The sequence below is a fragment of the Rhodamnia argentea genome, chromosome 3 (genome assembly GCF_020921035.1).
Source record: "Rhodamnia argentea isolate NSW1041297 chromosome 3, ASM2092103v1, whole genome shotgun sequence".
Lineage (NCBI taxonomy): Eukaryota > Viridiplantae > Streptophyta > Magnoliopsida > Myrtales > Myrtaceae > Rhodamnia > Rhodamnia argentea.
Genome location: NC_063152.1, coordinates 13,762,657 through 13,784,727, shown reverse-complemented (window position 1 = coordinate 13,784,727; position 22,071 = coordinate 13,762,657). Strand labels below are relative to the sequence as shown.

Sequence of the window (22,071 nt, the reverse complement as noted above, 5' to 3'; positions counted from 1 at the left end):
AAGTAAACCCGAACTCTTTTGTAAGTTCAGAAGGATTAAACTCATCAAACACATGATGAAGAACTGAATTTAAATGTAAAAAGTGTTAAACACGAAAGAAGTTATGATTCGCTTGTTAAAAGTCAATTTAACTTCAAATTACAGTCTCGAGCATTTGTTCTTATGGTACGGTTGTCACTCAATTAAATAGTCTGTATCGGTTTTTTTTTTTATGGATTTTATTTGTTAAAGATTGAAAAAGAAACTTTCATTTTAGATTTGTTGTGTGCTGTAGAAAGATTTAAAATCTTAAAATATCAAACCAAGAGAAAATTGTATCTTGCCAGGCTACGAAAAAGGAATATTCATTCAATATATTAGAAAAAAAGCAATGAGATTTGTGAAATAGAATATTGACAGACGTAGTTAGATCGGGGTAATCCTATACGGAAAAGGAAGGTGAATCCCCAAAAATTGTCCTGCGACACATAAGAAAGGACACGCATGGTGTTTCGGGGAGTAAATTCTCAAATTGATCATACAATCTACGAAGAAGTGATGGCGAATTGGGCAGGACTCCCACAGGACGTCTTGGAACTCATCGCTCGTCGCCTAGCCATAGAAGACTATTTATCTTTTGGAAGGGTGTGCACCTCATGGCGGTCCGCTGCCGCTGCCGCCAAAGAGGCATACAAGGCGAAGTCGAAAGCCCCGTGGCTCATGACTCATGTGGGCGAGCGAAAAGCTGAGTTCTTCAGCCCCTCTGGTGGCAGAATTTTTCAGTTGCTAGCATCTCGAGTTCAGACCATGTCTCCCTCAGGATGGCTACTCGTGTCAAATGGGGACCGGGACAGTCTCTTCAATCCACTTTCGGGCATCCGCATCGAGCTGCCGACCTTGGAGAAACGTCGCCACAAATCAGGTCTCACTGCGGAACTAGGGCTGGAGAGGCTCCAGTGGGACTCCCCTGGAATCAAGATCAACAAGATCGCGCTGTCCTCAAGCCCTTCTTTGTCCAGGAGCTATACAGTCATGTCTTATAGCTTTTCATCAGGGTTTGCATTTCACAAATCAGGAGAAGATGCGTGGACGGTAGTGAGCCGACCGACGCATCTGCCTCGGTTCCACGTCCATCAACTGATTTATTACAACGGGCTATTTGTGGCCTTAGATGCGTGTAACCGAATAATGACTCTCAACGAGAGAAAGTGTCGCATGCAATTGCGATTAGTTCTACGAGAGGATCTTTGCGGTTGTCCGTATCTCGTGGAATGTTCGAGCTCATTGCTGGTGGCTTGGACGACATGGAATGGTGAATCCATTACAAACATCCGAGTTTCCAAAGTGGATTTGGAGAACAGAACTCACCAAGAGGTAAAGAGCTTGGGGAACGCGTCTCTCTTCTTAAACGCTCACTCTTCCTCTTCCTTCTCGGTGGAATTCGACGCTGAATCTTGCCTTCCTGGAATCAAGCCAAACCACATCTACTTCATGGATTTGGACGACGAGAAGAAGAGTTACAACATGGACGATGGAAAGGTCGAGACATTCAACTATGCAATTAGCCGTGACAATTATGCAGTCGGATGGCTCCAACCTGATTTTTGAACTTTCTTAAAGTTGATTTATTTTTCGTTTTTTTCTGTCCAATTTCTCGACAAGAAGATTTCGATGTCAAACCCAAGTCGCACGCACGCACGCCACTTTTGTTTGTAAAATTTATGCCTTTATTTGCTTTAACATATGCCAATGGTAAGATAGGGTCTTTACAGCCACTTTGTACTTGGGAATTATTCTAAAGACTGGGAACTCTAAGATACACCAAAGCCTAATATGCAGCTTCAGGCACATCAGTTATTGGATTCAAAGAAAAAATTGTTTATGGTAGCCACCCGTTTAGATATTAATTTTTTTATATTTTAAGTAGGAGAAGCGTATAGTGTAGGATATGTACTGATCAATATCAAAATATGAGATTTGTTCGTTAATCGCTTGTGGTATCGAGGCCTGAATTATTAGTAATGTCTAATGTCATCTTTACTATTTTATAATGAGATGAGATAAAGATAATTTGGTCATCTGAAAATTTGTTATATGTAGTAGATATAAATTTTAGATGACAATAGATTAAGAGAACTTAGCAGTCTCTTGAAAATGGAACGATATATTTGGACGATAGTGAGGAACATTGGATATCTAACTCGGCGATTTTCTTGATTTAAATCGTCATTTGGAATGGAAAAAGCAAACTACTGATGATCGTTCCATCGCAAGGGGGTAGGGGTTCAGGCCTTGGATGGGGACTTGAGATTGCTGACTTTGGTCAGGTGAGCTTAGAGGTTTCGGGCCTGACCGGCTTTGGATAGTCCAGAATTCTGCTATTGTTATTTTAGGCTTTGCCCCTAGTGCAACGCCGAGTTGTTTCAGGTGAGTTTTGGTAAAGTAACATGATTCGGTTCGGTTTGAGGCATAACCCGAACCGAACCTAAACATGTCACAAAACACTTTTTTTTATAGCTGTATAGCCGAACATATTAGTTAGTAGAAATGATCAAGCAGAGTACTACCCACGATTCCTATTCAAAGTATGCTCAATCTTCTTTTACAACGATGGAATTTTTTCGATCCAATATGATAATATCATCAAAGCAAAACAAAATAAATATTCGTTATAAAAAACTACATCATATTTCGACCCAAACCGAAATTACTTGAAAATATTTGTTCCGTACTAAATCGTTCTTCATGTGCATGAAAGTGGAATTGCACTTAATTGTTACTTCACTTAAGAAACTGGTCCAACTCCTTATGAATAGAAATGATCCCCTATGACCAAAAAGGTATTGGGTGAGTAATTCAACCATCGGATCCTGCTTCTCAAAAAGTGTGAGACCTTAGGTTCGGTATCCGCAATAAGGAAGTAATCCTTTGTGAATCTCCTCTCTCGGCTTGGATGATCTGCCTTTAATCGAACCAATTAGATGACAGTAAATGATACTTTGTATCAACATCTACATTACCAAGCGGCAAGAGTAGCAGAGATTTACTCAAATTGATATACAAATTGCATATCACAACACATTACATAACGTGAACTGGAAAAATTAGACAATTAGTCCTAAAGTTATTGTATGAAGGCCCATTTAGTTTGAAACTTTTCAATTTTTCCAATTTGTTACTAAACATGTCCATGAAATCCTTATGTAGTCCTTCCAGTCAATTTTTGCTGAAAATAGTTCACATGAAAATCTAGTGATGGCAGTCCTATGTGGCACCACATCAGTATTTTCAGCAAAATTTGAATAGAAGGACTATATTGGAATTTCAGGTAAAATTTTACAACTAAATTGACATAATTTGGAAAGTTTATGAATGAATTTTATGATGCCCACAATTCTAAATGGCTGTTTTTGAGCTAGAGTTTTTTTTTCCCCTTACTAATTAACCTGCTAATAGATACTGGGGGTCAAAATACATAAACGTGCGTATTGACTAATCGTAGGGCAATGTTAGAGTTTTTACTTTATTAGAATTGCAAAGAGCTCGTTTGTTTTTGCATTAAACATAAGCACAAAATGTATTTTTTGTGTTCCCTAAAAATTTAAAACATCACCCAATGTTTAAATAGATTATGAAAATATCATGTTCCACTTTATGTGTCGCCATTTATCCGTCATCGCAATTTTAGATGTTTTGAGTTGACAAAAGTTAAAGTGGGGGCGGCACAAGATTTAAATGTATTAAAAAGCAAGAAGTAAAGGTCAATTCATAATGCCCAAAAGCCTTTTATCATTGGAAGTTACTATGTCAAACTTACCCTTAACAAACATGCTATATCATATCACATAACTTGTAGCTCGTTTCTATTGAATTGGAATAAATGCAAAAAGTTTAAAAATGAATTGGCAAAAAAAAAAAAAAAAGATTTAGCATTGAATTGGCACAATTGCAATAATTTAAAAAGTCAAAAGTAAAGGTCAATCCATAATGCCCAAAAGCCTTTTATCATTCCAAGTTACTATGTTAGACTTACCCTATAAACAAACATGCCATATCATATCACATAATTGTGGGTCATATCTGTTTAATAATTCTAGAAAAGCCGAATTTGAATTGAAACAAATAAAAAAGGTTTAGGATTGAATTTGTAAAAAAAAAATTTATGATTGAATTGGAATAATTGCAATAGTTTATGACTTTTTTGGTAATTTTCCCTGAATTGGAAAGATATTGCATCCTATGGGTTGAAGAGAGATGGAAGTCGTAAGCTATTGGGATGGCTCAGGAAAAGGTGTAGATGGCTCATTCTATTAGCTTCTTCCGATTACATGATCTATGCAATTGTAGGATGAGATGTTTTGAATCCGTGTATCAATAGATGCGATTCGTAAAAAAAAGACATTGGAAACATTAAAAAAAACTCAATTTTTTAAAATATGAGTAGTTTACATTTATTGTTAAGGAAAAACAAGTTTTTTTATTAACAAGTTTTTAGGAAAAACGAGTAGATTATATATATATATATAGCTCTATGTATAGTCTTAATGAAGTTTTCTATGTACAGTTTGCAGCAAAAGTTGAGGGTAACACAATGTCAGTTAAAACAAAATCTCTAAGAATCAAAATTTGCTTTCATAAAGAATTTTTGGAGTCAGCACTGATAAAAAGGGGGTGAGACAAAAGTCCTTCGATATGTAATTTCCCAGGTGCAATTCGTACACGTTGATTCTTCCCACCCCAAATTTACTCAATGTAATTGTAATTCATTGCTTCAATTTTTTTGTCTAAAATAGCCAAATTATTGAAAAATACACTCAAATAAGTTCTAGCCATCAATTCTCTTCTATAATTAATCCGTTGAGATATATCTTTACTATCTTTCATAAACTTGGCTTTAAAGTCTCGTGCTATGCCATCTATATAAAAGGAAAAACACTCCAATATATCACATTGATAAATGTCTTTACTAGCTTTACTTTTTTTCACCTTCAATTGAATGATATTGTGGTGCATGTTTCAAACTTCTCACTGTTCTTCACGCACTTGTATTGGTGGGCAGATTATTTTGAGCGTCAAAGATGGTGCAAATATTTGGTACTTCTAGTATAATTTTCCCCTCTGAGACCTTGTCTACTCCAGGATGGATACTCGTGTCAAAGTGTGGCCACAGGAGCCGTATCTTCAATCCGCTTCCGGGCGTCACCATCAAACTCCCCACCTTGGGGAAGCTTCACCGGGTGTCACTTTCCAATGTCAAATTCCACGTGCTGCCCTGGTGCTTCCCCCCTGGAATTACTAGGATCGCGCTGTCCTCAAGCCCTTCTTCATCCAGGAGCTACACAGTCATGATCTATGTTCATCGACCGTGTGGGCAAAGACAGTTTGCCTTTCACAGATATGGAGAAGATGCGTGGACAGTAGTGAGTCCATCAGCACATCTGCCTTGGTCCGATGTCCTTCAACTGATATATTATTATGGGCAATTTGTGGCCTTGGATGTGAATAACCGAATAATGACTCTAAACGAGAGAGAGCGTCGCATGGAATTGCGACTAGTTCTAAGGCAGAATTCTCATGGTCGTTGGTATCTCTTAGAGTGTTCGGGCTCATTGCTGGTGGCTCGGAAGATATTGGGCGAAGGGTACAGATTACAAGTTTTTTTAAGTGGATTTGGAGAAGGGAACTCAGAAAGAGGTTAAGAGCCTGGGAAAAGAGGTTAAGAGCCTGGGGAGCGCGTCTCTCTTCTTAAATGATAGCCTTTCCTCTTCCTTCTCGGCGGAATTCACCAATGGATCTTGCCTTTCTAGATTCAAGCCAAACCACATCTATTTCATGGAATACGAGAAGAAGAAGAAGAAGAAGAAGAAGAAGAAGAAGAAGAAGAAGAAGAGTTACAGCATGGACGATGGAAAGGTCAGGAAATACGTTTATGGAACTCGATGTCACTATTATGCAGCCAAATGGTTCCAACCTGATTTTTCAACTTTCTAAATGCTGATTTTTCTTTTCAATTTCTCAACATGAAGATTTCGATCGTCAAACCCAGGTCGCACACAGGCCATTAATTCGCGGACATAAGACTTATATCAGTGAGTCTAGGTCTGAAAGCGTTTGCAGAGAATGCCGCTATAAAATTTATTCATGCCTAACTTTGCTTTAGTTGCTTTATCATATGCCAATAGTAAGAAAGGGTCTTTGCCGGCCACTTTGTACTTGCAATCATTCTAAAGACTTGGAATTCTAAGATAAACCAATGCCTACTATGCTTCAGCAGCTTCAGGTGCACCAGTTATTGGATCGAAAGAAGAATTATTTGTGGTAGCCCCCCAGTTTAGATTTTAATTTTTTATATTTTAAGTAGGAGAAACGAATAATGTAGGATATGTACCCATCAAAATCAAAATATGAGATTTGTTAGGTAATCACCTGTGGGTATCAAAACTTAATTACTAATAATGTCTAATGTCCTCTTTACTAGGGATGTCAATGGGCTGGGTCGGATCCATGCTACCCCGACTGAACCATAAGGGAATTGCGTTTTTTCTTACCTGAACCCGGCCCTAATTTCACGTGACCTGAACTGAAAAACCCGGGCCGGGTTGGTCTGGAGCAGATTTGAGGTTTTCCTCCTCTTCTTCTTTTTTGCACAAAGCACAGCCCCAAACTTGTGTGTATTTTCTAATCCATTTCACCTCTGTCTCTCCATTTCTTCTCTTCCTTCCCCTTTCCCCACCCTCCAATTCATATTACTCAATCTCCTGGATCCATGTATCAAATATAAATCTTTGTTCTCTATTTTCAATCTCCAATCGAATCTTGGACTTCCGGTTCAAATCTTCGAAAAGTAGATCTTAATTTTAAGTGTAAGTGATTATCCTTAGGTGGAAACCATCCGATTAGATTTCAATTTTTCATATTTTAAGTAGGAGAAACAAATATGAATTTAATAGTTAAGGATATGTGCTCATCAAAATCAACATATAAGATTTGTTAGGTAATCGCCTACGGGCATCAAATGTTAGATCTAGAGAAATAAATAATGCAATGTTTGATTACCACTAGGCATAAGGCTAGTATAAATTTACATATAAAGAAGGGTATAAGCGTAAATACATACAATAAAGAGAAAAACCCTAATCCTAATACACAAAATATATCTAAAACCCCCGCAAACTCAAGGTGGGTCAACCAAGGAAAGTTTGAAAAAAAGAACAGCAAATTGATGTGATGGAAGTGATTTGATGATGAAGTCGGCAAGCTAAGTTGTAGAGGCCACAAAAGGGAAGAGAAATAATGGGTGCCCGGAGTTGATGAGGCATGATGAAAATCGATATCGATGTGCTTGTTACGCTCGTGAAAGACTAGATTTGTAGCAATGTGAATAGAATTCTTGTTGTTGTAATGAAGGAGAATGGGAGCAAAGGAGGCAATACCCACATTAGCAAGGAGACAACGAAGCCAAGTAATCTCAATTGTAGTGTTAGCCATAGCAGATATTCAAACTTTGTAGAGGAGCGAGACATGACAAGTTGCTTCTTGGCATGTCAAGAAATCAGAGAATCACCTACAAAAACACAAAATCCGGTGATAATTGGGCTGCCGAGAATGCTAGTGAGAAACCTTGGATATCTAACTTGATGTTTGGTTCAAGGAATATACCACACAATTAGCTGGAGTCGTGCTTTGTTTAATCTTGGAGTTCAAGACTTAGCATCACATATTAAAACCACAAATAGATTAGCACGTTCTAATCTAATGTGGAATGAGAAATTGATAACGTCCTCCAGGTATTTAATTGACCAAACACAATTGAACTGATTGGGCTGGCATAAATGAAATTACGATTGTGCCACTTGTTGAGCCAAGACAAGGGTGGCCGATGGAATAGATACGTGCATGTAGTCATCATTATAATAAAGTTTCTTTTCCTTAGCTTTTCCTTTACTTTCACCTGGCACTGAAAAAAAAAAAACACTTCACTTCATGTGGAATTTACACTAGTGTCGCAATGATTCAGAATGGGTCAATTTGGTATTTTGTTCGCCTACGCTGATACAATAAAAATGTGATATGTTCATAAGACTAGAGTCCAAACGAATTAGTCATCATTTTTCACATTTTATTTATTTCAAATCTTGTGACACATGCTTCATATTAATTAGAAAACGTGCACAAGATTTTCCCTACTAAATGTTTCTTTTACTAAATAATTGATAGGAATTGCACTATTACGCTGTTCATGAGGCCATACCAGAATTCCGTGAACTCATTTCGGTGGAGAGTCATCAATTGGTGTCGGTTGAAAGTCGCCATGCTCCCGAAGTGGTCTTCCCGGAGAGCTGGTTTGAGGGTCATGGCGGAGCCAGTTAGCTGGAGATGGAATTTTTAGAGATTCTTTTAAAGATGGGATATATTTTTACAATTTGGGTTTTTTTTTTTAAATCCTAATGGGATAGTTTTTCCAATTCAGGAATTTTTAAAGGATTTCAAATTTTCTTTCCGTTTAGATGACCATGGGAAGAAAAGAACAGACGCTTTGCACATGGGAAGAAATAGAAGAAAATCGATATGTGAAGAAAGAAATATATTTGAAGTTTTGTCTATTCAGAAAAATAAACCTGAAGTATTTAAAAAGGTTAGAAGGATTTAAATCATCAAACGCAGGACGAAGGTTTGAATTTAAATTTAAAAAGCATTGCTTACATTAGAATTATGGTGCGGTTATCACTCAATTAATTAATGTTTGAGTCCTTTCATGGATTTTATTCGTAAAATCCTTTAGAAAGAAACTATCTTTTAGATTGAACGAATGCTATAGAAAGATTTAAATCTTAGAAGGGGGAACGACTTCAGAAGAGATATTCAGAAAACATCATCAGTAGACCAGCAAACCAAATCATCAACACATGGACCAGAGATCCAGAACAGCAGCTACAACCAAAAACCAATAGCTGGAAGGGTGGGCACCTCATGGCAGTCCGCTGCCACCAAAGACACATACAAGGCAAAGTCAAAAAGCCTTCTGGCTCATGACTTGTCGGTACAACCATATAGCTAAGTTCTCTTGAATGAATCAAATAAGATTATGATCCTATCAATATCTCTAACAGAGTTGCTATTGTCAATATCTGTACTACTATTCGCTTAATAGGAAGATATATATATCATCAAACGATTGAAACACTCGAAAATCATGCAAGTGAACATAAGTACACTCATGTCCAATTTCTTTTGTAATTTTTCTTTATAATGAGATCTGATATATTTTGTGTAAATATCATTAAAGGACAAAATTACACATTAGTACGTTGAAAAAGTTGCATTTTGACTATACTTTTTCTTTTCTTTTTTCTTTTTGGTTTATTGTCACGTTTGTTTGTTGTGGTTTGTCAAAATAATTTGGCCTAGGATTCTCCAAAGAAAATGCTTGCTTTGAGTCATTGGCCAGACAACTTTCGGCGCACAGTTTTTCTAAGTTCCACAAAGAGTTCGCCGGCAAAAGCTTCTTAACAGGGGCGTCCTACAGACAAGTGTCACCTCCCGGCCGTTGAGAAGCTTTTTCCGGTGAATGTCGGAGGGAGTGGACAGGGAAGCCAAAGACCTCCCTAGGCTGAGTGATCATCTCCGAGGCAAGGCGACCGCCAGTCGTCGAGAGGCCAGTGAACGACCGGCTCACCCCAACCTACCCCCAGTGGTTTGAGAGGTAACAAATCAACAGATTCATAGGTTGGCCTTAAGCAAGGGGACACCGAAAATGCTCTGAAGTGAAATATACAAAATATAATTCATAGGCACGAGTAATGAAACATGGAAAGATAGTTAGAGTCCTTGAATATCTAACTAGGTGTTTCGTGTCTGACCAAAAAAAAAAAAAAAAAACAAAGAAAGCAAACTAAGTGTTTGGTTGATTTAGATCACCATTTGTAATAAAAAGATTACTACTAAAAGCACCTAATTACCTTTTCATGTTTGATATCAAAAAGGTAGAATTAATTTTCACTACTCGTATTCTTGTCTCACATAGTCCATAGCAATCCAAAGAAATTACTATCGATAATGCAAATATTATTCGCATAATTGTCAAGTATATACCATTAATAGATTGTTAGGTACAAATCTAATTTGCATCCGAATCCCGACAAACGAATAGAGATTTGCTAGCCTTATCCCTAATATTGTTTGTAGTAGCTAAAAATAACATAGAAATGGAAAATAGATTCGCTCTTTGAGTATGTAGACCATATAATTGAATCGACTAGTTTGGCCTTAATAAAATTATAATGATGGGATAGATTTATGCATGTAGTCATCATTTTTCTGAATCTCCTTTTTTTAGCCTTTTTTTTTTTTACTCTGACTTGGTGTTGATATATGATTTTCAATCCCCTTTATATTTAGAAAAAATAACTAAAAATACAATAAAAGTTCACAAAATTGAAAAATCAAGGCCAAGCCATAGGAACTAATTTTGAATATAAAATATTTTTTTTGAACGTTTTGGAATTTTTGGTATTTCTTTATATAAGAAAACACCCTAAAAATGAGAAAAATAGCATTTGTGGGCAGAAAAATATGGAAAAATAACCATTAGTCTTATTTTAGTCCACTTGTATTTTAGTCACCTTAAATCCTAAAAATTCCATTTGGGTCGTTGATTTCAAATTTCTTACATTTTAGTCCCTAGTCAAACCATAATTCCAAAATAAGTATGTTCTAATCTACTTTTCACTTCGATTCAGTTGTGACATTTGATTCAAATATCTTTAATTGCATTCTAATCGAATCAACTTCATAAATTGAACACATTTGAAAATTGGACCTTGTTTTGTCGAAAAATTGAACCTATTTGAAATTGTAATTTAGTCCCCATTTTGAACTTGTGGTCAATTGGCCATTATCATTTGAAATTGAACCCTTACCAAGAGTAATCAACCATTTTAAACACATTGGAAAGGTTGAATTAGCACAATTTGGCCATTGAGAGCTTCAATTGTCAATTGTCACCCATTTTTTTTATATTAAACTTGGAATTTTTCGTGGGTAATTAGACCGATTGAACAAAATGCTATCATTCCTAGGTTTTAGACGTGTTCTAGAGTCTAATTATGAGTTTTAATCTGTGAAAATTTGTCAAACCGATACTAAATTGGGCTAAAATCATGAAATCGGGTCAGCTGGGTCGGGCTAACCCGAACCAGGGAGCCAAGCAAGCTTCAATAGCCATTCCCAGTCGTTCTTGCATGCAAGGAAGGACCTCCAGAACCTGCGATGCTTGAACCCGAGCCATCTCCAACAAAACTAGTCACTAAAGGGCGACTTCCAAGCAACTTCCGACTAGCCAGTTAGCATGTCCAGATTGCGTAACAAGCTGAGAGCGCCAAAAGGTTGTTACTAAAAACCTTAAAACTCAAATAAGTTGACGGGAGCAAGAGGAGGAGAGTTCATTCAATTTGACGAAAAAATTTCCAGAATTTGAGGGACGAAAGTGAAAGAGGACGGCGCGATAGCTTTAATGTGGGTTTTTCTCCGTACTTGGAGCTTGGTAGTCTCGATCGAAAAAAATCAGTGATTACACAAGAGAGTAGCCAAAAATAAGAACTTGTTTAAATTCTTTTGTAGCACTTTATCATGGCATCGAGTAAGAATTAATTGAGCAGGGCACTAAAAACGAGGAAAAAATTTCATCTTTCAAAGTCAAAATGGAGGTTTTCATTATGAACGAAAAAATTCAAACTTTTATTGGATTTGCCGATCGTATCTTTCTTATTTCTCTATTATAGAGTCGAATTAAAATAGCCCCTGAAAAAATCAGAAAAAAAAGCTCACTTTTAACTCAAATGAAATTCTTTGGCAGAACCAAAAAAGGAAAACAAAATTCTTGCTGTGAACAAAAAGTGAAATTCCAGAGAGAAGAGGTACATTTATTTCATTAAATAAAAGGAACACGTTCCAAAACAATGAATAGTTGCTAATGTCAAATTCAAAAGATGAAAATGGCCAAAGAAAACGGTTACGGACACAGGCGTCGAATTTTCCCACGAAGCCCCTCACGTTTGCTAAATTTACGGAAGCACGATGCTGCCCTTCTCTAACGGGACGAGCGCGGGAAAAAAAAAAAAAGAGAGAAAAGGGAACGGCTTTCTCCTCCTCTCTCTCTCTCTCTCTCTTTCTAACAACCTCCCACGTTCTTCTTCTTCTTCTTCACAGTTTCTCTCTCACAGACACCAACACCAGCCGGTGTTAGAGAGTTAGAGAGGGAGAGAGATAACGAGAGATCGCGAACCACCGCGCCACTGACGTGTCACCACCGTCGCCCGTGAAAAAGGTCAGTCCCGGCCTGGTTTTATTCTTTGTTTCATGGTCGACTTGGGGATCGGTTTGATTTCTATCAAAATGATCGAATCTAAAGGATAGATGGTACAGATTTGAGGTCGTAGGGCTAGAGCACATCGTCCGCTTTGATTGATTCGATCTCGTATTGAACAATAATTTGACGTTTAAATCCTGCGCGTCAACTGCTTGATAAAATTCTCGAGTGAGCGCCGAGTCCGAACTTTAACCGAACGGCTGTACTTGCTTCGATTCTTCATCCTTTGGTTGTGGATTGCATCTAGGATATCTATTGACCTAGAACGTACTCTTTTTTGCATATTGAGTCGAACCTTGACTGAGCTTGATTGGATCTCGCAGAAACTGTGAATCGGTGGCCTTCGACGAACGGTGTTTCACGGTCGAAACCACTCAGGTTAGTTTCCCGAACTTTCTTGGATGCCTGTCGTGTTTAAATCGTAAGCCAAACGGTCGCCGGACTCTGGATTATCTGGCTGGACTGTTACTGGGTGTTTAGGACACCGGAAAGTTTTGTTTTGGTTAGATTTTAGTTCAAGTTGAGTTAGATGGAAGAAATGGTAAGGTTTAGTCACGTTTTGGTCATTCCGGCGATTTGGCCGGAAATTGGCAATGCTTGTCGTCCACTTGGATAAATAAAAAGATGAAAAAAAAAATTAACAAAAAAATAACAAAAATGAAAATAAAATAGAAAAATGTCTTCAAAGTGGAAAAAAAAAATAAAATTCAAATTAGGTTTATTTTAAAACAATAAGAAATTGGATAAAAAAACCCCTTTTCTTAATAATAAGAAAATACAGGTGGTCGGTGGGCTTGTTCTTTTTTCAAAGAAAAGAGTTCCAAATTAAAAAAAAAAAAATAAACAAATAAAAAAAAGAGGAAATAACCAATTCAATGGCCCAACCTAAATCTTTGGCCAAATTCTTCCAAAATGAGGATTTTGCCCCTTTTGGGCAAATTGTCTCTAATCATTCCAAACTCTTTTTCAAAATCTAATCAAACTTTATTTGGGCCCTTAGGCTATACTAGGAATGCCATTAAAAAATATTATCCTTTATTTCAGAGCCCAGTTGGATGCCTACAAGCCTCACGTGCCCAATCCAATTTTTTTTCAGAATAAAGGTTTAAATTAAAAATAAAATAATAAAATTGAAATCATAAAAAATTATCACAAAAAAGGAACACATTCAACTAGCCCAACCTATTTTTGATGACTTTGGCCCCAGATTTTTCCAAAAATGAGGATTTTGCCCCTTTTGGGCAAATTGTCTCTAATCATTCCAAACTCTTTTTCAAAATCTAATCAAACTTTATCAGAGCCCTTAGGGCTATACTAGGAATGTCATGACTTGATTTGATGCATTTTATCCCTACGTACTGGGATCCTTGGTTGCGCATTTCATTATTTGATTGCGATTGGTAGGACTAGTCTTTTCCACAACTTGCATGAAAACCTAAATTCAATCTTACCCCACCTGAAAATTGAGCATGCATGAAATCATAGTTAGGAAATCATTCGATATTAGATACCAAAAGGAAGTTAGTAAAAATACCGGCATAATCAAGTCTCCAAACCTAAAATTTCTGGTGCCGTAGAGCCAAACGGATTCTCCCAACCGCTTTGTAAAAGTATCTGGTTTACCTTTCTAGAAAAACCGTTGGTGACTCTAGTCACATGTACACATTTGCACATGTCACCAAATTGTACTGGGGAGGAAAAGAACAGACGTTTTGCACATGAGAAGAAAAATGAGAAAAAGAGATATGTAAGAAAAGAAACATATTTGAAGTTTTGTCTATTCAGGAAAATAGAAGGATTTAACTCATCAAACACATGAGGAAGGTCTGACTTTAATTTGTTTTTTTGGTCGAATCTGACTTTAAATTTAAAAAGCATTATTTGCAGTAGAATTATGATGCGCTTATCACTCAATTAAATAATGTTTTCTTTTTATGGTTATTATTTGTAAAAGCTTGAAAAGAACTATCTTTTAGATTTGATGTATACTATAGAAAGATTTAAATCTTAGAAGATCAAGCCAAGAGGGAACTATATCTTGTGAGTCACGAACATTCATTCGAGGAATAAAATTTTGAGAAATAAATTCATCAGAGATTTTTTTTTAAGCAGAAAATTCATCAAAGAAGTTGAACACCAGGCAAATTGATCATTCAGTTTGCGGAGCAGAAATGGCAAACTGGAAAGAACTCCCACAAGGGATCCTGGAACTCATCGCAGTTCGACTGGCTATAGAAGACTTTTTAGCTTTTGGAATGGTGTGCACCTCATGGCAGTCCGCTGTCTCCAAAGAGAGCTACAAGGCAAAGTCAAAAGCCGTGTGGCTCATGACTTGTTGATACAAGCATACAGCTAAGTTCTCTAGCCTATCTACGGGGAGAATTTACCCGGCACGTGTGCCAGCATCTATTGACCAGACCTTGTCTGCACTAGGATGGATACTCTTGTCAGACGGGCGCGGTGATGAGTATTGTATCTTCAATCCGCCCTCGCGCGTCAGCATCAAACTACCTTCCTTGGAGAGCCTCGGTGGGATTGACATGATGGCGTTGTCCTCAAGTCCTTCTTTGTCCAAGAGCTACACAGTCATGATCTCTCATTATGGAACACCAGGTTTTGCCTTTCTCAGATCTGGAGAAGATGCGTGGATGGTAGTGAGTCCCGTGGAGCATCTGCCTAGGTGCGTGCTCTATGGACTGATTTATTACAACGGACTATTTGTGGCTTTGGATGCGCAGGATCAAATAATGACTCTTGATGAGAGAAAGTGTCGCATGGAATCACGACTAGTTCTGGGGTTGGATAATGTTGAAGGTTATGCGTACCTCGTCGAATGTTTGGGCTCATTGCTGGTGGTTCTGACGATAGACGAAGGGTATTATGGACCCGTGAAAAAGATCCTAGTTTTCAAAGTTGATTTGGAGAAGGGAACTAAGGAAGAGGTCAAGAGCTAGGGCAACGCATCTCTCTTCTTGAGTGGCAAGTCTTCGTTCTCAGTGGAGTTCAATGCGGAGTCTTGCCTTCCGGCGGTCAAGCCAAACCATGTCTATTTCCCAGATTACGGAGATAGGATAATGAAGACTTACAGCATGAAGGACGGAAAAATCGAGACATACTTTGATGCAGCTGGAAGCCGCGCCGACGTAACTGCAGCCGGATGGTTCCAACCTGACTTTTAATGTTTGAATTTTGTTATTCCCCTCTTCCACAGTGTGAAGATTTTGACGTCAAACCCATCCGCTGGTATGGCCCATCTCCACCCTTGTCATATGTTAGTTATGGGTGTCAGTTTAGATTTTAAGTTTTGATTGACTGATTTCATGTCCGACATTGGTTTGGATGGCTTTTAGCGGGAAATTATGGATTAAATCTCAAAGTTAAGGATACATGCACAAAATTAAAATGAGAAATTACTTGGGTAATTGTCTAGAGATATCAAATTTTAAATGTTGATTGATATCTAAGATTCTCTTTACTCTTATAGAGTTTGATAATAGAAGGGTACTTTGGTAACTGAAAGTTGAGAGAACTTAACAACCCGCCAAATGAATTCCAATGCTTATCTAATTTTTTCAATAAACTCTAGAAGAAAAAAATAAAATATTCCATGAACATAGGTAATTGGACTACATGGAAAGATAGGTAAAAACCTTGGATATCTAATTAGGTGCTTGGTTGACTTGGATTATCATTTCAAAACTACAAAAAGGATATGATTATCTTTTCTAGTCACAGTAAAAATAAGGCCATGTTAATTTTCGCCCACGTTCTCGTCCAGCACGGTAATTCATGGTGCGCTACGATCTTAATTAAATTACGATTGAAAATACAGATATTATGCGTTTGATAGTTAGAGGAATATCATAGATAGACTATCCGGTTCAAATCTAATTTGCATCTGGATCACAACAAACCAATTTAGATTAGGGAGTGTTATCCCTAGTATTGTTGGAAGTTGGTAAACACGACCTAGATATGGGTTTGGATTGTTGGATACACTCTTCAAGGATAATGACCGAACAATGACCCGACTGGATTGGCATCAATAAAATACAAATGTTGTTCGACGTTTTATTCACCTACTACGATATACGAAAATTGCAAAAGTGTAGGGGAAGGGAAACTACCCAAGTGCATGGGCAAAGGAATGGGGGTGTTATTACGCATGTAATGGATTAGCATTCCACGATGCCCTTTCTGTAGTGCTACCCTATCTTGGTTAATTCCTGACGTGCAAAGTTGAATTGAATATGACACGTAATATTCACATGCCATATGACGTGGCAAACACAGATGCAGGCATGGTGGCGTCGAATTGAAAACAAGAGAGAAAATGAAATGGCTTGACAATGCTCACATACAACACAACATGACAATTTTGAATGACATACGGCATGGCAATATTGACATCCAACATGGCCTGAAATTCGAGATTCAAACATGACAGGAATCACACGTAACCTGACATGACAATATTAAATCTTAAACATAATGCGAAAATGACATGATAACGGACTTCAAACATATCGAGAAAATGACATAACATGACAATATATCATGTAACATGACAATGCAAATTCGTTTGTAAAATGCGATGTAAAAGTGACATGACATGATAATAATCACATGAAATATGAATTAGCAATTTCATATGCAAAACATGACAAGAAAATTACATGGCATGCCAATAATTACATCCAGCGTTAGAGGCGAGCAATAGTCCAGTCTCCAGTTCCCAAATTTGGAATTGGCAATAATCGGTTTGGTTCCTAATTCTTGGTGTGGAACCGAACCAATCGGACCATTCAAACCGGACCGATATGGTTTTGTTTTTTTTTTACATAATCCTTTTTCTCTTAAATAATAAAGAGTAAAGTTGACAAGCAAAAACAAGAACCTAACCTGATAGCCTCTCAAGCTAAACCAAAGCAATAAACTCCTCCGCCATTGAAGCAACTCCTGGGACAAGAAGACAAATACATGACACGTTCAGCACGAATAGAACACACAGGCACGTATGTTGTTCACCAACAAAAGCAACATTCTTATTTGTAGAGAGATACACTTATAGGGAATAGAAAAAGAAGAAAAAAAGAAATCACAGCCCGTCCCTTGACCCATCTAGGAACAAGTCCTGACTGGTTCGGTTCGGTTTCAAAATCAAGCGTGCCGATTCCCGGTTCCACAAAATTGGAACTGACCCTATCCAATCCAATTCTAAGTTCTAGGGTGGAAACTGGCTAATGCTAAAATCGATCACTTCTATGTGGCACGGCACAAAAGATTCAGATTCAAAGCATGACCAAAAAAATGATCTAACATGATGATAATGACTTCAAATATAACATGGCTTTTTCAGATTCAAGCATAACATAGTTACACACCGGACATGGTCTATATTAGATATGGCCATGAGCCGCTTTGGGCCCCGAACCGGCTCGGCCCCTCACGAGCTGGTTACGGTTTGAAAAAATTTCGAAACCGGGCCAGTACCGGCAATTCCAAACCACCAAAAAAAAAACTTTCCCCCCCCGCAAACTTTCCTTTCCCCCCCCCCCCCCCCCAAACGGCCCAAAAATAGGGCAAATCGACACCGGCCCTTGAACTGGCCCGGAACCGGGACCTCCCCTTCAAGGGCCGGTTCGGGTTCAAACATGGCCATGAAGCGGAACCGCCAATTCATGAACCGGGACAAGCAATTCATGGCCCATGACCATGTCTTGTTTATAAGTTCAGCTAATCCACCAAAAGGAACAGTGGTATCAAATCACAACTGATGGCAACTTTGACTCAAAAATCATACTGAATGAATAGATAAATCCAATATAACTATTAACAATCAAAATAACTCGCCCATCAAGGCACATGCTGCATGAGTGAGAGATCGATATAAGTGCGGAAGACGTGAGAGGTCAACACACATGCAAAGCACGTGATAGTGTCGATATGCATCAATTGGTGAAATCATCAAATTTGAGCTCTAGCAAGCCACCCCGCCAAATTTAGGGTGTTTTAACAGTGACAAGAGATACGAAAACAGTCTCCTTGAATTCCATGGTGGGAGAACAATTACCGAGGCAAAATGAATCCTTAAGAGTAGGTCAAGGAACCCGCGAAATAAAGGGGACATGAGCATCCCCCTCACGGTCGAAAGGAAGTTGGTAAAGTTTTAACGTTAGTTATTGGATTGTCGAATTTCAAAGCCTCAAGAATCAGAAGACGTTGGCACGATTGACACACGTAGATGTTGTAAAAGAGCACCAACATCACCAATTATTTGAGGCCGGGTAATTGTTTAAAGATTGGGTCAAAAGAATGCAAAAGATTAAGGTAGCAAATGTTGGGGCCCAAAAATTACAACCACTAAAGCTCAATTACCATCTCAACCATTAACTTAAACATCAGCAACGTTGAGGTGGGGTGTCATGACCCTTGCTGTCGGAGGCACGTGCACGAGCATCTCCAAGGACGACGGCTGTCACTTCAAGGATGTTGGGTGAGGGCTTGCAGGGCCTTGCTATGGCCGACAACCGACGAGAGGGAAAATAATGAACAATGGAAAGAAAGAATAGGAAAATAAAGCAAAAAGAAAAAAATTTAAAAAACTATTCTTTAAAAAAATTGCAAAACGACATTATTTTGACCACGTCAGTCGTCAACTATCCTACGTAGACGTGGTCAATCCTAACTAACCGTCAAGTCATCGATTTTTGACTAAAGTGTTCAAAGGTACGATATTGGAAAATCGTCAAAAAGTTTTTGGACTACATTGGTTCATAAAAAATTTAAGATTGAATTAATGGCTATACATCATATTTAGAGTTAACCTAATCCGGACTCTCTCAAGTTCTACCGAATCGCAACTTAGATTCAATTTACGAAAAATTGTCTAATTGGAGCCGCCACTAATCGTTTCTTGGTAGGTTGATTAGAAACCTAAATAGAATAGCGGGATAACTATTTTATTTCTACGAACCATAAAAAATGAGTTCGAAGACTTGGTTACATTAATTGAAAAAAATAATACCCTTTTAGTACCAATTTCATGAAAAATCCCTTTCGATTGCTTGTCATGAATTGATTGATTTAAGAAAAATGTGACATGAGACCGTATATTATGCGGAGATGATTTGATTTTTTTGGTATTTTCGGAAAAAATAAAAACATGCAAAAGCGATACAAAATTTGAGCAAAAATAAAAATAAAAATGCCCATAATATACCTTAATATTCCGAATTTTCTGATAAATTCACTCATCTCCAAAGATTTGGGTTAGAGAAGAATATTTATCCTCTATATTCTCGAAGATTCAAGCCGGAAGATGGATAGAGGTATAGAACAACAACATCCCTTTTGCCAAAGGGATAAAACATGAAGTTTTGTACTAAATTGCCATCTCATTCCATGATATCTTGGCTAAAGTGTGAAATTTAATTTTCCGATCGGACAAGGCAAACTAGGGAGCATATATTATGAGCATGTTTGTTTAAAATTGTGTAAATTTTATAATAAAATCAAAACAAGCAAGTATGACAAAAATAAAAAATGAGTCAATTGAGATTTGAAATTCGAAAATTCAAGAGGGTGGCCAAAAATGTCTTAGTGGGGTTCACCTTTACTCGTCCAAAATTTTATCTAATTTAATTTGAGAAAATTATCTTTAAGATTGGGGAATTTTATTTTCAGATAATTTCTCAAAAAATTAGATAAGCATCAATCACAAATCAAATCCTATCTCAAATCAAACATATTCAATAAAATCATAAGAGATAAGGATTTCAATCCGACTAACACGTGTTAAAGATAAACATCCAATGCAAAAATTATCCATAGTAGGTCCAATGTTATCCAACTCAAGTGTTTCCAAAAATTAGATAAGGCTCAATTGATTAAACTTTTTCCCCAACCTAGAGATAGCATCAAGAAATCACAAGATAGAGCAATTCAAACCAACTATGGATAAGATTTAAAGCGATAGCCATCCATTCATACGGTCAAATTTGGCCAACATGAAGTTGTGTTCCAAACTCATAATTCGACTCATAAAAATTCTGATTTAATTCAATTTGGCTTTGCAATTGCTTGAACAACTTGGTTACTTTGAGAAAAGTGTGGTTCCAATTAAATTTCACTAATTCTCGAGAGCAAACAATAGAACCCAAATAATGCGTGAATAATCAGAATTTTATGCCAAGAGTATCAATTTTTTCTGGTTCTAGAATGAATTAAGCGAGAAAAGCCTGAATTTCTCAACTTTTGTTGCAAAAATCAATTTGTTCAACGAGATCTAAGAACAACACGAGTTACCAATCAAACAAGTGCAATTCAGCAACTAAAAGTAAAAAAAAAAAAAAAACCTTTTTTCAGCGAATTTCCAGCAAGTGTGTACTTGATGTTATTGCGCTCAAAATCGAACTTTTCAAGTCCAATTTGCACGAAACCAATCCCGAATGATCTAGCACAAATAACTACAATATTAGACCTTTAAATATTGAGAAAATAGGGGCTAATGCACCTTGGATCGGGGCTGAATAGTGGCCGAACAACAGCTCTATTTGGCGGAGCAGCAGGCTGGAATCGGGCAGCAGAAAGGGCAACCTCGGAGGCTTAGATGGGAAGCTCTAGATATCGGAGCGATGTACCATTAGTGGCTAGTGATAGATTGTCGAATGATGAATGTTGTGGTATCTGGAATGAGTCGATTAGAGCACGGACAGCGACGCACGGTCTATTGGCGTGAAACTACTCTAAGCTGCCTATGGGATTAGAACTTCAAATGATCACCTCTCTATCTCACGAAAATTCTCTGATTTTTTTTTAAACAAAGCTCACAAAGAGCTCGAGCTCAGAGTTCTAGTAGGAATAGGACCCGTTTAGGATCGTCGGATCGAGAGTCCTATCTAATTACACGGATCCTAAAAATGTGAGCCATTGGATCCCTAAACTAATAAAAGTCATCTAAAGAGTCTACTAAAACTCTACAATTTTTAGCCAAAAAACTTTGAGTCCTATCAAAAAATCTGATTATTAGAGTTTTACTTTTCTAAGACGCCCATTAAGATGAGAGCCCTAAACTAATGAAACTCTTGACCAAATCTTATCCCGAAAGAGTCCAATATCGCAAGAACTCTATCAATTTTCAGCCAAATGAATGAGGAGGAACAAATGGCTGAATTTTTCATGTCTCGTGAGCTCGTTTTGGGATTTCGGACCTTTTTAGATCTTAGCTAACAAAATGGGTAATTAACTAAGGGCCTTTTACAATTATAAGTGCTTAAATGGGCTAAATTGAGCTTGAATTAAATCTAGACCCATCATAGAATTCGGCAACAACAACCCTAGGCCTCACTCGAATTTTCTTAAGGGAAAATACGATGTGCAATATATTGAAAAGACGATGTGTAATATACATGGTCTTAAGGGAAAAAAAAGGCTTCTTATTGATTGGTATGAATATTTTTTATTTGGTTAATTTTATAATTGATATATAAAGAAATCAACTTGAACGATGAACTGAGGCTAATCTAATGCTTTTCATGGTATTTCAACAATCATTACATGTAAGTTTAAGTTATTCACTTTGTGGATCATCATTGTTGAGAGCACGCAGCAGAAGTCCAATACTTCTTTGGAGAGATCGCCAAAAGAGAGCCCAAGTCTGAGCTCATTAACATATCTAGTTAGACTCATCTTCACTCAAAAGCTTAAGTTAATGAGTTATGGGC

At 37.5% G+C, this 22,071-nt stretch overlaps 1 protein-coding gene and 1 pseudogene across 1 annotated transcript; both read left to right on the top strand.

Annotated features, from left to right (window-relative positions):
- The first annotated feature begins 533 nt into the window (after window positions 1–533).
- Window positions 534–1,587, top strand: LOC115727587 (F-box protein At2g16300). The gene has a single exon (XM_030657828.2). The coding sequence runs from the start codon at window positions 538–540 to the stop codon at window positions 1,585–1,587; it is 1,050 nt and encodes a 349-aa protein (XP_030513688.2). The 5' UTR covers window positions 534–537.
- A 12,888-nt stretch (window positions 1,588–14,475) lies between these two features.
- On the top strand, window positions 14,476–15,727 carry LOC115732345 (annotated as a pseudogene).
- The last annotated feature ends 6,344 nt before the right edge of the window (window positions 15,728–22,071 follow it).